Genomic DNA, 16,199 nt, shown 5'->3' with positions numbered 1-16,199 from the left:
TGAAATACTGTATTATTTCTCAATAACCTTTGATAAAGCAAAAGGAACTTTCTGCATTCTACTGAGATCCAGTGAACTCAGACATTCCAAGCTTATAAATTACTCCTCCTCCCCTGAAAAATAGTCTATAAAAATGCTGTTTGATTAAATATCCTTTAATATATTGAGATTGCAACAATTATCCTATGAATGAACTCCATTGTCATATAAAAAGTTACCCACATAGTGAGATGGGAAACATCTACAGCTCTGAACACGGCAGCCAGAGCTGCAGGACTGATGAAACCTACACAAGATTTGTTCCTGTGGGTTTCTATGCCATCCATGTCCCAGAATTTCAACACTGCTAGGTAACAAGGCCAAAGAAGCAGACTTCCAGCTCTACTTCCAATGTTCAATACTCTTTTGTGCAAGTAAAAAGTGATAGGAGCAATCTATCCAGTTACCCCACTGTTTGTACTCTCATACATTACAAATATTCCCTGAGATACAACTGCAAACAAGTTTGTCATAACGGTCACAAAACGACTTTATGACCTTTTTTTGCAGCAATCACTAACACCGTGTTTGTTAAGCAAACCAATGGTTTGCTATGGGCACAGTTTTGCTGAAAACCAAAAGTGCCAGTTTTTCCCAAAACTGTAGTAAAACATGATGATGTGACTGGGATACTGCAAATAGCTGTAAATACAGCCATGTTGCTGAGTCCTCAAAGTTTGACCACAGGACCATGAAGGGGCCCAACAGTTGAAATTTCAATTCTCCAGCATGACGAGTGTAGAATCCACCGGTGGGTAATCTCAGCCTTCCTGCTCAGTTGAGACTAAGTCAGAAATCTGCCACACTTCCTTCTGGGCTGTACCTTCCCAGTTTTTGACTTAGTCTTAGCTCAGCAGGACGCAACTAGTTTGGCTCCTCTGATTAGATTAAGTTAAAGTGAATTAGTTAGTGAGTTTGACTACAATTTACCATCCAAATTCCAAATTTCCCAAATTGGTTTGAAAATCGGGCTCCAAATTGACAGGGTTGCAACTGGCTGCAGCTTAGACTCCAGCGAGCCTGCAGGCTCCACTCGAGCCAATTTTCGCATTTTCGGCTCCACCCGAGCTACCCCTGCTCGGATCGAGCTGATTTACTCGATACGAGGCTTGCCTTGGCTGGTGACATCCCATGGAGCATTGTGAAGCCGGACGGGGCTTGCCTTGGCTGGCGATCCCCCGTGGAGCCCTGTGACGCCGGACAGCCTCAGCGGAGCGCGCCGGTGCCGCGAGGCCCTTGACGAACATCCAACGATCCGGATCGCAGCGGAGGCTGCGCGACGACTAAACAGCAAGTTTTTGCCGTTTTACGGCATCGGAACGAAGGGCAGGCAACTAGGGCACAGGCTGAGCTCCCTCAGGGCTTCCCCAGGCCTGGGAAGGCCCGGACGATTCACAGTCGGCCGTTAATTTTGGCGTGGCCGCCATTTTGGGAGCCTCGCAAGGTGCGGCCGCCATTTTCAAAGCCCCATTGACATCATAGACTTGCTGTGTCCAGCCCAGGCCTTCTACCTTGTCCTGCGTAGCAGGCACGGATCGGGGGGATATATTCCACGCGCTCTCCCCACCCAGGGACTACTACCTTGTCCCTCGTTCGTGAATGCACAAGAGCGTTGGGCGGCCGCCATTTTGAATTTCCTCAAATCATTTGTCTTACCTGAACGCCTTTTCTCAGCATGATGATGTAGAATCCACACCCACCCTTAGAGGCCGTCTGAGCCTGTGTCAGAGTAGGAGGAGCCAATGCATCGGACTTCGTCATGTTTTGCTTCGCCTTGGTCAAAAACTGGGAAGGTACAGCCCAGAAGGAGGCGTGGCAGATTTCTGACTTAGTCTCAACTGAGCAGGAAGGCTGAGATTACCCACCGGTGGATTCTACATCATCATGCTGAGAAAAGGCGTTCAGGTAAGACAACGCCCCATCCAGGTCATAGGTCCCCTTTTTTAGATTGATCGTAACCATTCGTAAGTTGAGGATTATCTTCAGCTAATCCTTCTAGCATTTAAATTACTGGGAAAAGTTTTTTTTTATTAAAAAGTCATCTACAGGATGCTTTAGCAACTATCAGGATGACTTGAAGGATTTAATAGCATGAACGTAAATAACATTTCTAAGCCCTGGAGCACAAATCTGCCCTTAGCCCTGAATAATATAACTTTGTTTGATTAAAATTATTTCTATGTTGAACCTATTTTTCTTGAGGAAATAGTGACAGACCAAACTTACTGTATGTCCATTTGTACCACTATTGGTCATATGACTCTAGGCATCCCAGTAAAATGGCTCTGACGAAGAGAAAGGTGTATACATCAGGATCTACAGATTGGCTTCTACAGGGTACAAAATAACTATTGACTAATGGTGCTAATGGGAGTTATATCAGGACTGTTAAGCTGAATTTAGACTTTCAGTGATAGAAATCGATTCCTTTAGACTTCAGGTTCTGGGTCAGGCCAAAACTATCTAAACCTTTACCTTTACTTTTGATTCTCAATATGCCATCTACATTCTAATTATTTAGTTATTTAATTAAACATCCACTATGATAAGTTAAATAACCATTTTGGTATAGTAGTTAAAGGCAGTAGGTAAAAAACTGGGAGAGGCTGAAGTTACTCTTTTTTAGTAATAAGAAGTCAATGAAAAGTCACTTCTGAAAAATGCTGCAAGAATATTGCATCGACTTGTCCAGGCAATCACCAGGAATCTGGTACAAAAGAAGGTAACAAATGAGCATCTGGAGTTCAAGAAAAATCTTTTTGTCAAAGGTGCATTTTTGTTCTAAGAGATATACCCTCAGATATGTTTACACCTTCAGTCTATATGTTAGGTGACAGAAATATGTCTTGGCACATGAATGTGTAATTTATGATATTCTACTTTTCCTCAAACGAACAACTTCCATGAGAGTTTCTCTTGATAGTCTTTGAAGCTTAAAATCAATTTTGTATCAATTAATATTCTGTCCATAGATCTGTGTCAGCTATATATTAGCTGATGGAATTATTTTTTATATACATATTATCAATAAAGGAGAATATTTGTAGCTCAGGGTTGAAATGAACGTGGTTGTTTTCTTGCAGATGTTTCTTTAACCAAACTGGGTTATATCATCAACAACCAAGCAGAGAGACCACCAAGGACCCCTCATACATACATATGCACGTACAAATAAAATTCCAAGAACCAGGAATTTTAGTATACAGCAGGGAACCCATTTTGCCATGCTTTTGGAAATATCTTGTATGTTTTAAAACAGAAGCACGGATGAAAAGCAACAGCTAATTCTTTACATTAATCACCCTATGTTCAGTCCTCCTTGCAGTGCATTGTTCATAGTTTACTACATTTTGCTTTATGAAAGTCTAACATAATGACAACGTTTTCAGAATAGCTGGAAATTCACATATCTAATTAAGAACAAGCAGCAAAAAGTAAAGAATTTTAAGGAAATTTAGCTTAATTTTTCAATAAATAGTAAATATGTTTCAATTTGAAAACTATGAAATATAATCAATAATTGCTAGCTGTTCTTTTTTTTTGCAAAACAAAAACTAGAGTGGTGCAAAAAACCCTAGGATGGACAAACAGAAAGACAAGCAGACACATGCCATCAGGAAGGAGGGAGAAAGGAAACTGATTATCATTTGTCTGGAGACTACAGTGTGAAAGAAAGAGCAGGAGTTCAGGTGGCACTCATGCTGATAAGTTATAAGGTTCAAATCAGGTAGTACCGTATACCAACCCAGATGGCTTTTTAAGTCCAAGGTTAGCTACAGTTTATTAAGAGAGAAAATTAAACTTTGTACTGTTGCTCAAACATAAGTCTTTTATAGACATTATTTAGTCTACAATAAGATTTTTTTTTCATCTTCATTGTTACCTCTTCAATTACCTTCTGCAGATGTACACACCCATGTTAACACCTTTCCCCCAAATGATAAGCTTAATGTAACTTTTTACCAAGTTTGATAATAATTCAACATGTTAGCTTTCGGCATTATTTCCAACCTATGTCCTAACTTTATCCTCTCCATTTTCTACACCATGCCCACTCAACTGCTTTAGTCTCTAATCCCCCTTTGTCTCTGTCTTGGTCACTTGCAAGGGTTCCTATTTTCTCAGGTTTGCTTTTATTCCTGTGCTACCCTGAATGCCTCTTCACAGCTTCCTCTGTACCCTTTTCCCTCACCTTTTTCCATCAACACTGGCTCTTCGTGCCTCTGCTAGTCTCCTCATTCCCCCCTCCTCCTTTGCCCCATGTCCTCCAGCCCAGTTGCTTTTCACTCTCTGCTTCCTTTGATCTCTTTTTTTCTGTTCTCTTCACTGACTTGCCTTGGCCCTCCCTGCCTCTTTATTTTAATCAAACACTCTTTTTTTGCTTTGCTGTTAATCAAAAGCTTGTAATCTCTTTCTCTGATGCTTTTTCTGAACTGAATCTCCCATAAAGCATCCAGCCTTCGATCTCATACTAATTGAAGGAGATATTATAGTCAGTATTACAAATGAAGGAAGTCTTTAAAAAGGAAGATAGGAAAAAGGAAGGTAATTCTTACATGATATTAAGAAAATATCTCATGTGCCTTCTTCAACTGCAGAGATTTTCAACTTTCTTTGTTTCACAGTCCCAAACAGAGACAATGCAAATGCCTATAATAGGAATGTGGCTACTAAGTTTAGGCACTTCAGTAACATTAATGTTTTTACTGGTATTTGACATTATTAATCATGACATCAACCGAGGTTATCTTCTAAACAGCCAAGATAATCTCCTTTTGATTATATGAAGATACCAAAGCAAAAATGCTTGTGCGCACGCACACAGACCTTTTCCACCAAAGCTCAGAATAATGGGGACATGGATGATAGCAACAACAAGAGCACTTAGACTTATATACCGCTCCATAGTGCTTTACAGCCCTCTCTAAGCAGTTTACAATGTCAACATATTGCCCCCCAACAATCTGGGCCCTCATTTTACCGACCTCGGAAGGATGGAAAGCTGAGTTGACCTTGAGCTGGTCAGGATCGAACTGCTGGCAGTCGGCAGAGTCAGCCTGCAATACTGCATTCTAACCACTGTGCCACCACGGCTCCTATCACCCACCACAATGATGATGGTGGTGAAAGACCAGACTCTCCCTATTTTATCCTGCTCTCATTCCTCCAACAGATCCCAGGCCAGAAAATGGGGAGCATTTGGGGCTCAGTAGTTTCTGTAGACCCCTCGGGGCAGAGGAAATCCCATTCTCACTCTCTTGTATTTTCAGGGATTGGAAACCATGTTCTGCCTAGAAGGAAGGCACCTCATCATTTGAAAAGCAGATCCAGCTTCACTCCTTCCTTTAGCTGGAGCTGTTGTTAAAGTTAAAGTGACAGATGAGAGGGTGACAGAAGAAATGGAGAAAAGTGTTTCCAAGCCCAGAACTTTCATCATATTTGTTTAGGATGCCAAACACAGCTGATTTTTTTGTTTTGTTTTGTTTCAATGATGATTAAATTTACTGCTGCTCTTCCAGCTTTAATCACAATCATAGGAATCCTGGACTCCGTATGTAACTTTAATTTGCTTTTATTCAGGGACCTCTATCTACTCTGGCATTTCATTTTCAGTGTAGAAAATTCTTAAGCAGCAGGATCGTGATACCAGTACTGAATTAGTTAGTATATTACTCTAACAGTGAATAGATCAGTTTTTCAAGTGCTGCAGTTGTATAATCTATATAGTTGGAATGTGATGATATGCAACTGTACTTTGCTATATATATAAATCTTTAAATAAATTTATTCCATGACATTGTTTGCTTAGGCATTCTGTTCCTAATATCCCTGAGTGAGAAGGACTGATGAATCAGAGATCCCCTTTGGGCATTGAACCATCCAGTTGCACTGAAAGTATCCAGTTACCCTTCGGAGGCAGACACAATGGGCTACACTTTAATTGCTGGGTCATGGGAACTAAAGAAAGGAAGTGGAAGATGGCCAAGGAAAGGAAGATGGCCCCAAGGAAGCCAGTTCTTCTGTCTTACCTCCTTCGCAGGTCTTCGGCCACTGCTGCTCTGCAGCTGAATAAATAGGCTCGGAGGGATTTCAGTTGCTGTCTCAGACGGGCCACACTTGCCAATGGCTCAACGTGTCTGTACAATATGGGATTTTCTCGCTGAATGTCAATCAGGGGCTCTTCATAAACATATTCCAGGAACTCTTTGGCTTGCTTTGATACCTAAAAAGGGGAAATCCATGAAGCTCGGCTTCTAATAAATCTTTAACTGCTCACAGGCAATCAGTACACCTCTCTTTTAGTGACATTATGCTAGCGTTATTTGTGTTATGATAAGACATGATGTAACCTTATTTATTAAAAAAAGCACCCAGAAGCTGCTATAATGTAGATATAAACTAAATTCTGGTGTTAAACATTTCAAAGAAGCAAAATTCAGTTAGTGGAATGTTCCAGAAGTTATACTAACTACATAGGTATTAAATTAATCTACACCTATCAGGGTCTGTGGAACTTAATGTAAACTCACTGGCAAAGATTAGGTATAGCATGTAAGTAACAAAAAGCTGCTGCCATATACAGTATTTTCTCTTGCTAGGTTACATCTTGTTTTTACTTAATTAAGAAAAGTTGAAGAATAATACTCTCCTCTCTGAATTCCCATTCATTTTCAGAAACAAATTGTGAGGAGGGAGGTGATAGTGGGAGAACAGAGAATTCTTCAGCCATAAAACAGAGAATTCTTCAGCCATAAAACAGAGAATTCTTCAGCCATAAACATATATTTTAAACAACTTCAACTCTGATGAAGGCCATTATTATTTTAGTATTAAGATGAATGCCTACTATCTTGTAAACATAGCTTCACCTGCCCACAAAAGATAATATGCAAAAATGAAGAATAAGGAATGTCTCCCTGCATTTCCTTACTTTTAAAAAACGAGCTAGGGATTTTCAGTGTTATTCTTAGGCTTGCATTTCAATAACATGGGGGCATAGTCTGATACAATAGGACAGATTTTTTTCCTCTTTTAAACCAAAAGCACTACTGTTTTGTTTTATATTTTAACCCACTTCCTACATTTTCATGATTCTTTACTCCTGTAATCCAGAACTGAAGTCTACAATATTTTTCACAACTAGAGAGGATGGTGAAACTGACCATTCAAACAATAGTTTAGTGAAATACACCATTACAAAAATTGTTAGTATTTGCAATAGCAATGAGAATTTAGTGAAATATGTTACTTTTGATATTTTTGGTTTGCTTTTTGGATGCATATATCTAAGATCTTGCCAAAACCTGTAAGATATTCAAGAACACAAATATCTCGGTTTGCTTAATATCTTCTGTTCCCCTTTGTTTATAATTTTAAGTAGCACTTAATATTAAAATGCTTTAAATATTTAAATAATGTATTTATTCTTTTATTACTACACTTTTATATCACCATATCTAATTCAAAAAGCTAAAACTATAATATAGGAATAATCATACTAAGCTATATTAGGATAAATGCTTGAAAGTTAGATGCCAGAATTATGGCTTGAAGCCAAATTCCGAATCGGAGGCAAATTCTGTATTTGTTAGATTTATATTTTGCCTTTCATTCAGGAGCTCAAGGCAACAGACACATAGTTCTCTTTTCTATTTTTTCCCATAAGAACAATCTGTGAAAGTAGGTTGGGCTTAGAGTGCCTGTTTGGCTTAAAGAGTAACTACAGTTCTATCAACCAGAACCAGGATCTCCTGGCTCCTAATCCAACACATTGGCTCTCTTACACAATTGTTAACAGAAAACTTTTTTCTTATACTTTAGTGCAGGGCTTTTCAACCTTTTCACCCATTGTACCACTTTTAGGATATGGCAATAACCAAGTACCACCAGTCGCCTAGCAAGGTGTCAAAAACTTGATGACAAAAAAAAGGGAAAAAGTGATGAAGTACAGGTAGTCCTTGACTTACAACAGTTCGCTTAGTGACTGTTCGAAGTTACAATGGCACTGAAAAAAGTGCCCCCCAAGCCACAGCCGAGAAAGACAGCGCCTGGCGGCGCTCTTCCTCCTGTCCAAGGTTTTCATTGTTGTGAGCATTTCTGTTGAGGATTGGCAGCGGGGGTGGGGTGGGGGGTGTTTGGTTTTTATTCCCCCCGTCTGCTGGGTGGTTGCAGCAGGTTTTGGTCACTTCACATGACCCTGGGACACTGTGACCGTCATAAATATGAATCAGTTGCGAAGCATCTGAATGTAAATCACAATACCCTGGAGATGCTGCAACATTCCAGCTGATCGGCGCTTCTTCAGGGCTCAGCAGAAGTGCCAGGATCTGTGCCGAGCTCCAGCTGGAGCCTGGCACTGATCCTGATGCTTCCACTGAGCCTTGACAGTCCCGAAGAAGCGCTGATCCTGGCACTTCCGCTGAGCCCTGACAGCCCTGTAGCTCCAGCCATCTCTCGCTCAGGCTTGTCCAGTGCTGCCACTGGTTCAGCTCATTCCCCTCCACCACTACTTTTCTTTGATGGTCGCGTACCACCTGCCAGGTGCCAATGTACCACAGGTGGTACCCGTACCACTGGTTGAAAAGCCCTGCTTTAGTGGATTAGTGAGCGTTCTGCCCGAACTACAGTATTTCTGAAATCTATGTTGTTGGCCTGGACTTAAAAATTGTTTCAGCCCCTTTTGTCCAGGTCATGGTTCCTCTGTATCTCTGTCACTCTTGCCTTATTCTCTACAGGTGGATAAGCTAATGAATGGTTTCGGTTCTTCTACTTCGCCCTCAAACTCAGTGCCCAGATTGGCAAGAGGTGTCCAGTTTCCTGCCAGCTGTCCTTTGCACAACTTTTTAGAGCCCTTTTGAGGACCATAGTTTGGCTGACCACAACATAAACAAAGTTTTTGCTGCCACCTTTGGATCTTCTCAGGTTAACAACCATAACAACCAAAACTATAGCCCAGCTGCATGGATACTACAGTAGTTGCATGGGATGCATGCTGATTGGGATTCTAACATTCGTTGATGTGGGCAACTGAAGCTTTCTACTGGAGGCTATGAGCCTTGTGTGCTTCGGGGCGTTCACCTATGCAGAATTGTTTTAGCCTTTGCATTTTGCTTCCACTTTCAACTTGGCCAGATCATCATTAGGATAGAAATGGAGTTACCTTCAATCTTCATTAGAATTCACCTGGCACTGGTAAGGTATTGGAAATTAGAAAGCCTCCAAGATTCCCACTTAGTAAAACTGTTTTATTTGCTTTACATGAGGGGAAATGAATGAGACAAACTCCTGTTTCTATCATGCAGTTATATTTCCTCCCTCTTGGACCTTGCAATGTGAGCATCAATAGCTCAACAACTATTCTACCTCCTTGCAGATGTGATTACAACTATTAGTAGTCAGGATGCTACCTTTGCAATATTAAACTCAAAGAAATGGTTAAGCTCTCAATTTTAATATTGGTTCCATTTTAACCTGACTCCCTGCATGCCTTTTTATTTGTTGATATTTTTCTCCTCCCTCTTAAATTATTAATTTCCTTTTTTCCCCATAGTTTTATATAACATAACAACATGTGGTCACAAAATACTGATTGATTGACAGACATAATGTTTTCCTATTGGGCAATTCTATGTGTGCATATTCCACACTATAATCAGGGAACAAGGACTTGTGCTACTGTTAGCATGTATTTACTTTACCTTGTATTTTGAAGTGTCCCAGTTATGAACTAGCCGTGCAGGAATTAGAAAGGTATCATCAACGTGACAGAGGTTGCAGTAATACCATCCACTGTAGTTACATACTTTTGCTTTCCCATTGCTTAAGCCAATGCAACGCTGACAACCTTCAAATAGGGGGGGGGGAAAGATTGGTGTAAAAAGCAGATTCTTAGTTACACTGAAAGAAAGTTTCCATTGCTTTACCATGTAATTACGGTATGGAGCTTCAGATTGGCTTTCACTTATAACCTTCTTGAGTTTTTCCAAGTGCTTTTCCCATCTTTTTGCCTTTACACACACATGCATGGTGAGAATAATTGTGTGTTTTGATTGGCATCCCTAGGACCCATCCACCTGATATATCTTAATACTTTCCTCTTTAGTTTTGCAGAAGACTTCATGAGAGACAGATGACTCAAGAGATTCCAAAAGGAAGAGCAGGGAGCATTTATCTCAGAAACTGTTTTCACAACATGTGAAAACTAGAAATTCTGATAACTGAACTGACTCTTAAGAATCAAAGCAATCACAAAAATCCAAGTTCTTTACCAGGTCCAGCAATATTATAAACTGGACTGAATATTTTCCAGGCCCCTGTATCTGTACTGTCAAATGGATCAGGTTTTTAGCATTTTATTATTCATTTTTAAAAACAATTATATTGCCCTGAAATTAATACTATTTATTTTAGTTTCATGTTTTTAACATTTTTCTCTTCTTTAAATTTTATTTAGTACAACAAACTTTAAATATAGGTGTTTTTCAGTTGTAACCCACAAAATGATTTTTAAGCTATCTATAGATTTAGAATTTCTAACTGTTTTCGGAAAACAGTGCATCTATCCCTTTTACCAGTAGAATCACAGTGTCTTTATGTGGTATTTTACTTTTATGCAATTAAGTCCTTCCTCCCAACAGATAAGAGAGTAAACAGTTCTTCTATATTACTCTTCTATAATAAACAGTTTCCAAGGAAGAAATGATTTTGTATCTCTTTCTTTCAGAGCATGGATATGTAACTTGTGGCCTTTCGGAAGTTGTTAAGCTGCCTTTCTCAGATTTCTCGCTACTGGCTATGCTGGTTAAAGCTGCTGAGAGAAGATGTAGGAAGGGTTTAGGGAGAATTATAGATCTGTTGAATTTTTGCTTCACCATTTATACGGTGGAAGGCATGTTGGAAAGAACTCTCCCTAGCAGAAATGTACCAGGTATAAATTCATCAAGGACTTCTCCATCAAGCAACCAGCAAAGTTAAATATTTATTAGGATATATACCTGACCAGCCCAAGGGTGGTCTGAAGTACTAAGACAAAGTGTAGGTGCACGAATCTTGATATAAAACTATCACAACAAAACAAAGTCTTTATAGCTAATTAATATTCTAAGTAAATAGAGATTTAAAGCATCTTATATTATCTTAAATGTACTTTTGAAGTAGTGAACATAATCACGAACAATGCACATTGATCAGATTTCCCTTCCTCAAGAAGTTTATATTCTTATTTTCCAACCTCTCCCAAGGGAGCAATTTTTGCTCAATCTGTTTTCATACAATACTTCTCTATGTTTTTCACTTGATTTCTACTTCTACTCCATTTCCTTGACAACACATTTTACCTGGGTCATATATCATATCATGCACAAAAGTCTGTGTTGCTTAGAGCACTCAAAATGTCAATTTAATAAAAGGAAATGTATATAAAAAGTTCATGTTATAAGGCCATTGTAGTGTTTATGTTTTCTTGTGCAACGCCCTTTGTACTTTCCTTCAGTTGTGTGGCTGTTGTTTTTTAACAAGGCCTGCTATTTCTACAATCCTTTTACTTCTAGTTATGAATACAGTTGATTCCTTTGATGTTGTGAAGCTCAGCCTAATGCATGGTGACAAAATGCATGTCAGTGACAGACAGCAATTAAGTTATTTTCTTCAAATAAGGAAAGAAACATGGAAGCAATGATATAATATAACACTGCATTTTGTTAGACAGAATGTCTGGGCTTCAGGACTTATAAATGGAGTCCAATTGTTAAGTTTTTTTCAAACAAAACATTTCATTATATTTAAAGAAATAATTCTATATTACATCTTCCTCTTGTTAAATTCTATATTACAGATTTCTAGAATGGTGAATTGCCCGTTTGAAAAATCCAAAGGGATTTTTGTTGCATCGGTACTTTATCAAAACAATTATTGATGTTCTATCAGTATTAAACCATCAATGGAATCCTAACATTTGGATCATTCTTGAAACACAGAGAGGTATTTTTTGTGTTTGGAAATATAATTATTCTTATTTTCAATGTTTATTAAAGGGATTCAAAAAGCTTTAAAATATACCCTACACAGGGATAGCACTGTCTAATTAGAAGAAAAAATGTTAATGGAATGGGGTGCAACTAGATTTATGTAGATTTGAAAAATGGATTCCTTACCTCCCCCCCTGAAAGCGCTGAATTTTAAGAACATATGTTGGAACTATCTGCGGGTTTTCTCAAAAGATTCAGAAATCGATGCTATCAAGTCATAATCATATTTAGTTTCAATTATGGTTCTGACTCTCATTAACTGATACCCTTGATAATAAAGACAAAAAGCATTCATTTTTGAGAAAATTACTGTCACATTTACTGTCATCCCACCAAAAAAATTGTATTTTAAAATTTTAAAATGTATAAATATATCATTGCCTAAAGTTACATTTCATTTTGAAAGTTCTCTCATTAATTAGGCAGCATTTTTTCTCATTTTTAAAAATGCTGAATGTATTTAGCCTACTTCTATAAATCCTTTCGGTAGGAGGGATAAGAATAAAAAAAATCATTAAAAAGAAAAGAAAGATTAAGTGTTACAATAAAAATATTTTTCTAAAAAAATTCACATGGGGTTAAATCGGCAGAAATAAAATCATGGAAAATAAAAATAGGCATTGCAGACACCAAAATACAGACTTTGCTGGGGCGATGATGAGTAGGGTACCAAGGTTTTAAAAGTCCAACTTTCTAGTCAAGACCCATCTCTGATTGTGGGGCGAGAGGAAGTCAGAAGACGACTTGCAATGCTTCCCAATCTTATAAAATCCAAAGAAAGCAGTACTGTTTTTGAGGGAGCATCTTATTTCTGGGAGATAGGATAATCCAAAGCTTCACCATCAAAAACAGAAAAACTATTTTCAAATTTTTTTATAGTTTGCAATATGTGCAGTTTTTATAATGTTTTGATTAAATGTGCACTCATTTGCATTTATTCAGAAGTCTGCACTGAACTCATTGGCATTTCTTTCCAAATGAAGTGGATTTCACAAAAATCCATACAATTTGTCATGTCAGGTTTCTTTAATTAGGCAGCAGTTCCAACAAATGCAAAGTAAATATAATATGCTACACAGATAAGGCATGTCTGCAAGCAGGCCTTCTCTTTTAGAAGTATGTGTGTCCATGATCCACGTGTCACCTTTCTAGGCCATGAATTCATGAGTATGAATTACTGGCAGACTGAAGGTTCTCCTGTGGCAATCATGAGGGAGTTTAGTGAGTAGTTCTGATAGTGCTGCCTTCTGGCTGCTCAAGGACAGCAGTTTGGATGGCTCAGAGCCATCTGTTTTTGCAGCCTTGTGGAGGTCAGCGAATACCACCCAAAACACTACATTAAGAAGAGGGCAGCACAGGGGAGGCCAGCTAGTGCCAGGCAGTGAATGATGTTGCCTCTGCTTTGTAAGTGAAAAAAGTGGAAAGGATAAGGAAGGTCAGATAATTTTATTTTCTAGCACTGATGAATGGGACCATCATATTAGGGTGATTCTCCTTATCTAAAAGTAGGACTAGAAAGTTCCCCCCCCCCAAAAAAAATTGGATAGAAAGTAGGCATGCTGCCTAACTAAACTCCAAGGAGAGGAAAAACTAAATATCTGTTGCAAAGTTATGTATAGCTGCTGTGAATATATGCCCAACAACTGATTACAGCACATGACTGGCATCCTTGTACCTGATATATGTTCTATTTTATCTGGTCACTGACTGAAATAAATGTTATATTAGGAAGTCTGTTGCATTGCTTTCACACCATAATCTGCAACAATTGTTGACAAACCTCTTCCTTACCACACCAAAGAGACAGTATGGTTATTGCTGACAAAACTGCACTTTGCATTTAGCAAGGTAAACAAACCAAAATCTGTTCTTTGTATGTTTATTAACCTTAAACTCCAAGTCAACACAACCTGAGCAAACCATTACACCAGCTATCTCACAAAGATCAATTTGTGGCAGGAGGAGCCTTCACCTTTGAAACTGTTTTTTTTTATTGCTTTGATTTCAAAGGGTATTAGAAAACCATGAAGCAACAACTCTATTCACAAAAGCACACACATGTACAGCTTATCCTGCAGGCTAGTGGCGCTAAAGGTAATATAAGGTGAAGAAGGGCATCTTTTACAACTCATAGTACTATTCTGATAGGAGAGAGGAAATAAGCAAATGGGTCCCACCCCAGAAGATGTGCTTGAAGTGGAGGAAAACTCTCAGATAGCTAAAGTGAGGGGGACGGAATCAGCTGCTCAAATGGTAGGGAATGTGGCTGCTTTTTTTTTTTTTTTAAAGTAGCTTCTGATCAACCCAGGGAGATACTGTATTTTCCTTTTTGTAGCATTGAATTCATAGGGGTTGCACAAGAAATGTCCAAGTGATAGAATCAGTACTGTACAGCCAAAAGAAATGGTTTCACACACAATCCCAGTTCACTTGCTTTATCTGCTGATTCATACCAGATGCAGTGTCTTTGAAAAGGGAAATGTCAAATTCATAAAGAAGGAACTCTTCATCCCTAAAACCTTTCCCTGCTAAATGGAACCTAGCACTCAAAGCAGCAAAGTGCCTTCAAGTTTGGCTGGGAAACTTTGAAAGTCCCTAGTAAGCCACTGCTTCTGGCTGGCTGGCTGGCTGGAGGTGGGGGCTAAACAAGACTCTTCATCTGACTTAGCAAGCCATGAAAAGAAAATTCCAGTTCATCTTTCTTTTCTTTTGTCATGCAGTCATGCCTACAGTGATAAACAAGTTACCCTGTTCCATTGGCCCTGAAGGCAAAATTGATATGCCTATTAAATTCTGATATTTTATACATTTCCAGAGACATAGAAATAATAATAAACCATTTACTCATGACATTAGAATATGAGATGTGAAAAAGATTTCCATCAAGATGTTTCAATGAATAGCACAAATAGGCGATAAAAACTCAAACAGTACCAGTCAAAACAAATTAAGCATATGAAGTTAATATGCATGGTCTTTCATGTTACTATAAGAGCTGATGCAAGATGTGGCTAAGGGTGAGAGCTGAGCACTGATCTCCATTCATTGTGAGCTGGATAACTCTGTCCCCAAATCAAAGATTTGCAACTTCCAGAGGTATCTCAAGTCCATATTTCGAGTATCGGAAGAACCTATTCTGGGAGAGATTTCATGAGTTTCAATAGATGAAATGGCTCCATAAATATCTAAAAGGTTTCACTCATTATGCCCAAATACTGGAAAAATTGGAAAAAAACGAAATATGAGAGAGAGGGGGAGGAGAGGGAGAGGAAGAGGGAGAGGGGGAGAGAGGAGGGAGAGAGAGAGGGACAGGGAGAGAGAGGGGGGAGAGGGAGAGGGACAGGGAGAGAGAGAGGTGGCACCTCAAAACCTTTGGGTTCACCCATTCTAGATAGGACTCCAAGGGCCACATAGTAATTCAGATATGCCATATGTGGCCCCTTGGGTCATGTTTTTGACCCTACACAAAATTGTTTTAAGTTTATTTCTCTCACAGATGCACATACAGAGATAGAAAATACTCCAATGGAGTCTTTTTGATTACTCACAGAATGCAGTTTGCATGTGCTAGGTCCCTGTAACATGCATTAAATACTAGATTGTCCCTACCAATCCCCTTTTTACTGCTTCATTAGAGCCATTCATTTTTTTTGTTAAGGCATTCCAACTGCCATATATGCAGGGAAACAGGAAGTTTACAAGATACTAAGGGTATCATTTAGCATCCAAACTTTTAACTAATAAGCATACACTTATACATACTGTACACAAATTACCTAACTATATTTTCATAGCATGAAGCTGCAACAAGCAAAACTAATAAGCAGGATGGAAATCAGGCTTCCTTTATTTGTTAAACAAGCACAAAGTATAATGGAGCCTATGCTAAGGAAATTCCTTTTCCAATGCAATCCAATACACATTGATGTAAATATAAGTTCCCAGAAGTTATCAGATTTTACTTCTGAGAGAGCAAACACAGACAATACTCTCAAGATGCACTCTTATGCAGGCAGACCAAAGAATAAATCCCATAAACCAAAGGTCCCCAACCTTTTGGGCACCAGGGACCGGTTCTGTGGAGAGAGGTTTTCTTCGTGGCCGGGAGGGAGAGTGGTTTTGCGTGCTGCCCTG

General features: G+C 38.9%; 1 protein-coding gene across 1 annotated transcript in view; it reads right to left on the bottom strand.

Annotated features, from left to right (window-relative positions):
* Positions 1-16,199, bottom strand: part of PLEKHM3 (pleckstrin homology domain containing M3) — a 55,733-nt gene that overhangs the window by 25,608 nt on the left and 13,926 nt on the right. The window contains exons 3-4 of the mRNA XM_015814462.1: positions 9,738-9,883; positions 6,069-6,262 (exon numbers count right to left, since the gene is read on the bottom strand). Of these exons, the coding sequence (XP_015669948.1) occupies positions 6,069-6,262; positions 9,738-9,883 (340 nt within the window). The remainder of the gene's footprint in view (positions 1-6,068; positions 6,263-9,737; positions 9,884-16,199) is intronic.

Source organism: Protobothrops mucrosquamatus, unplaced genomic scaffold, assembly GCF_001527695.2.
Source record: "Protobothrops mucrosquamatus isolate PMUCROS unplaced genomic scaffold, P.Mucros_1.0 scaffold253, whole genome shotgun sequence".
Classification (NCBI taxonomy): Eukaryota; Metazoa; Chordata; class Lepidosauria; order Squamata; family Viperidae; genus Protobothrops; species Protobothrops mucrosquamatus.
Note: the sequence above shows the minus strand (reverse complement) of the source record. Positions and strands in the feature narration are given on the sequence as shown.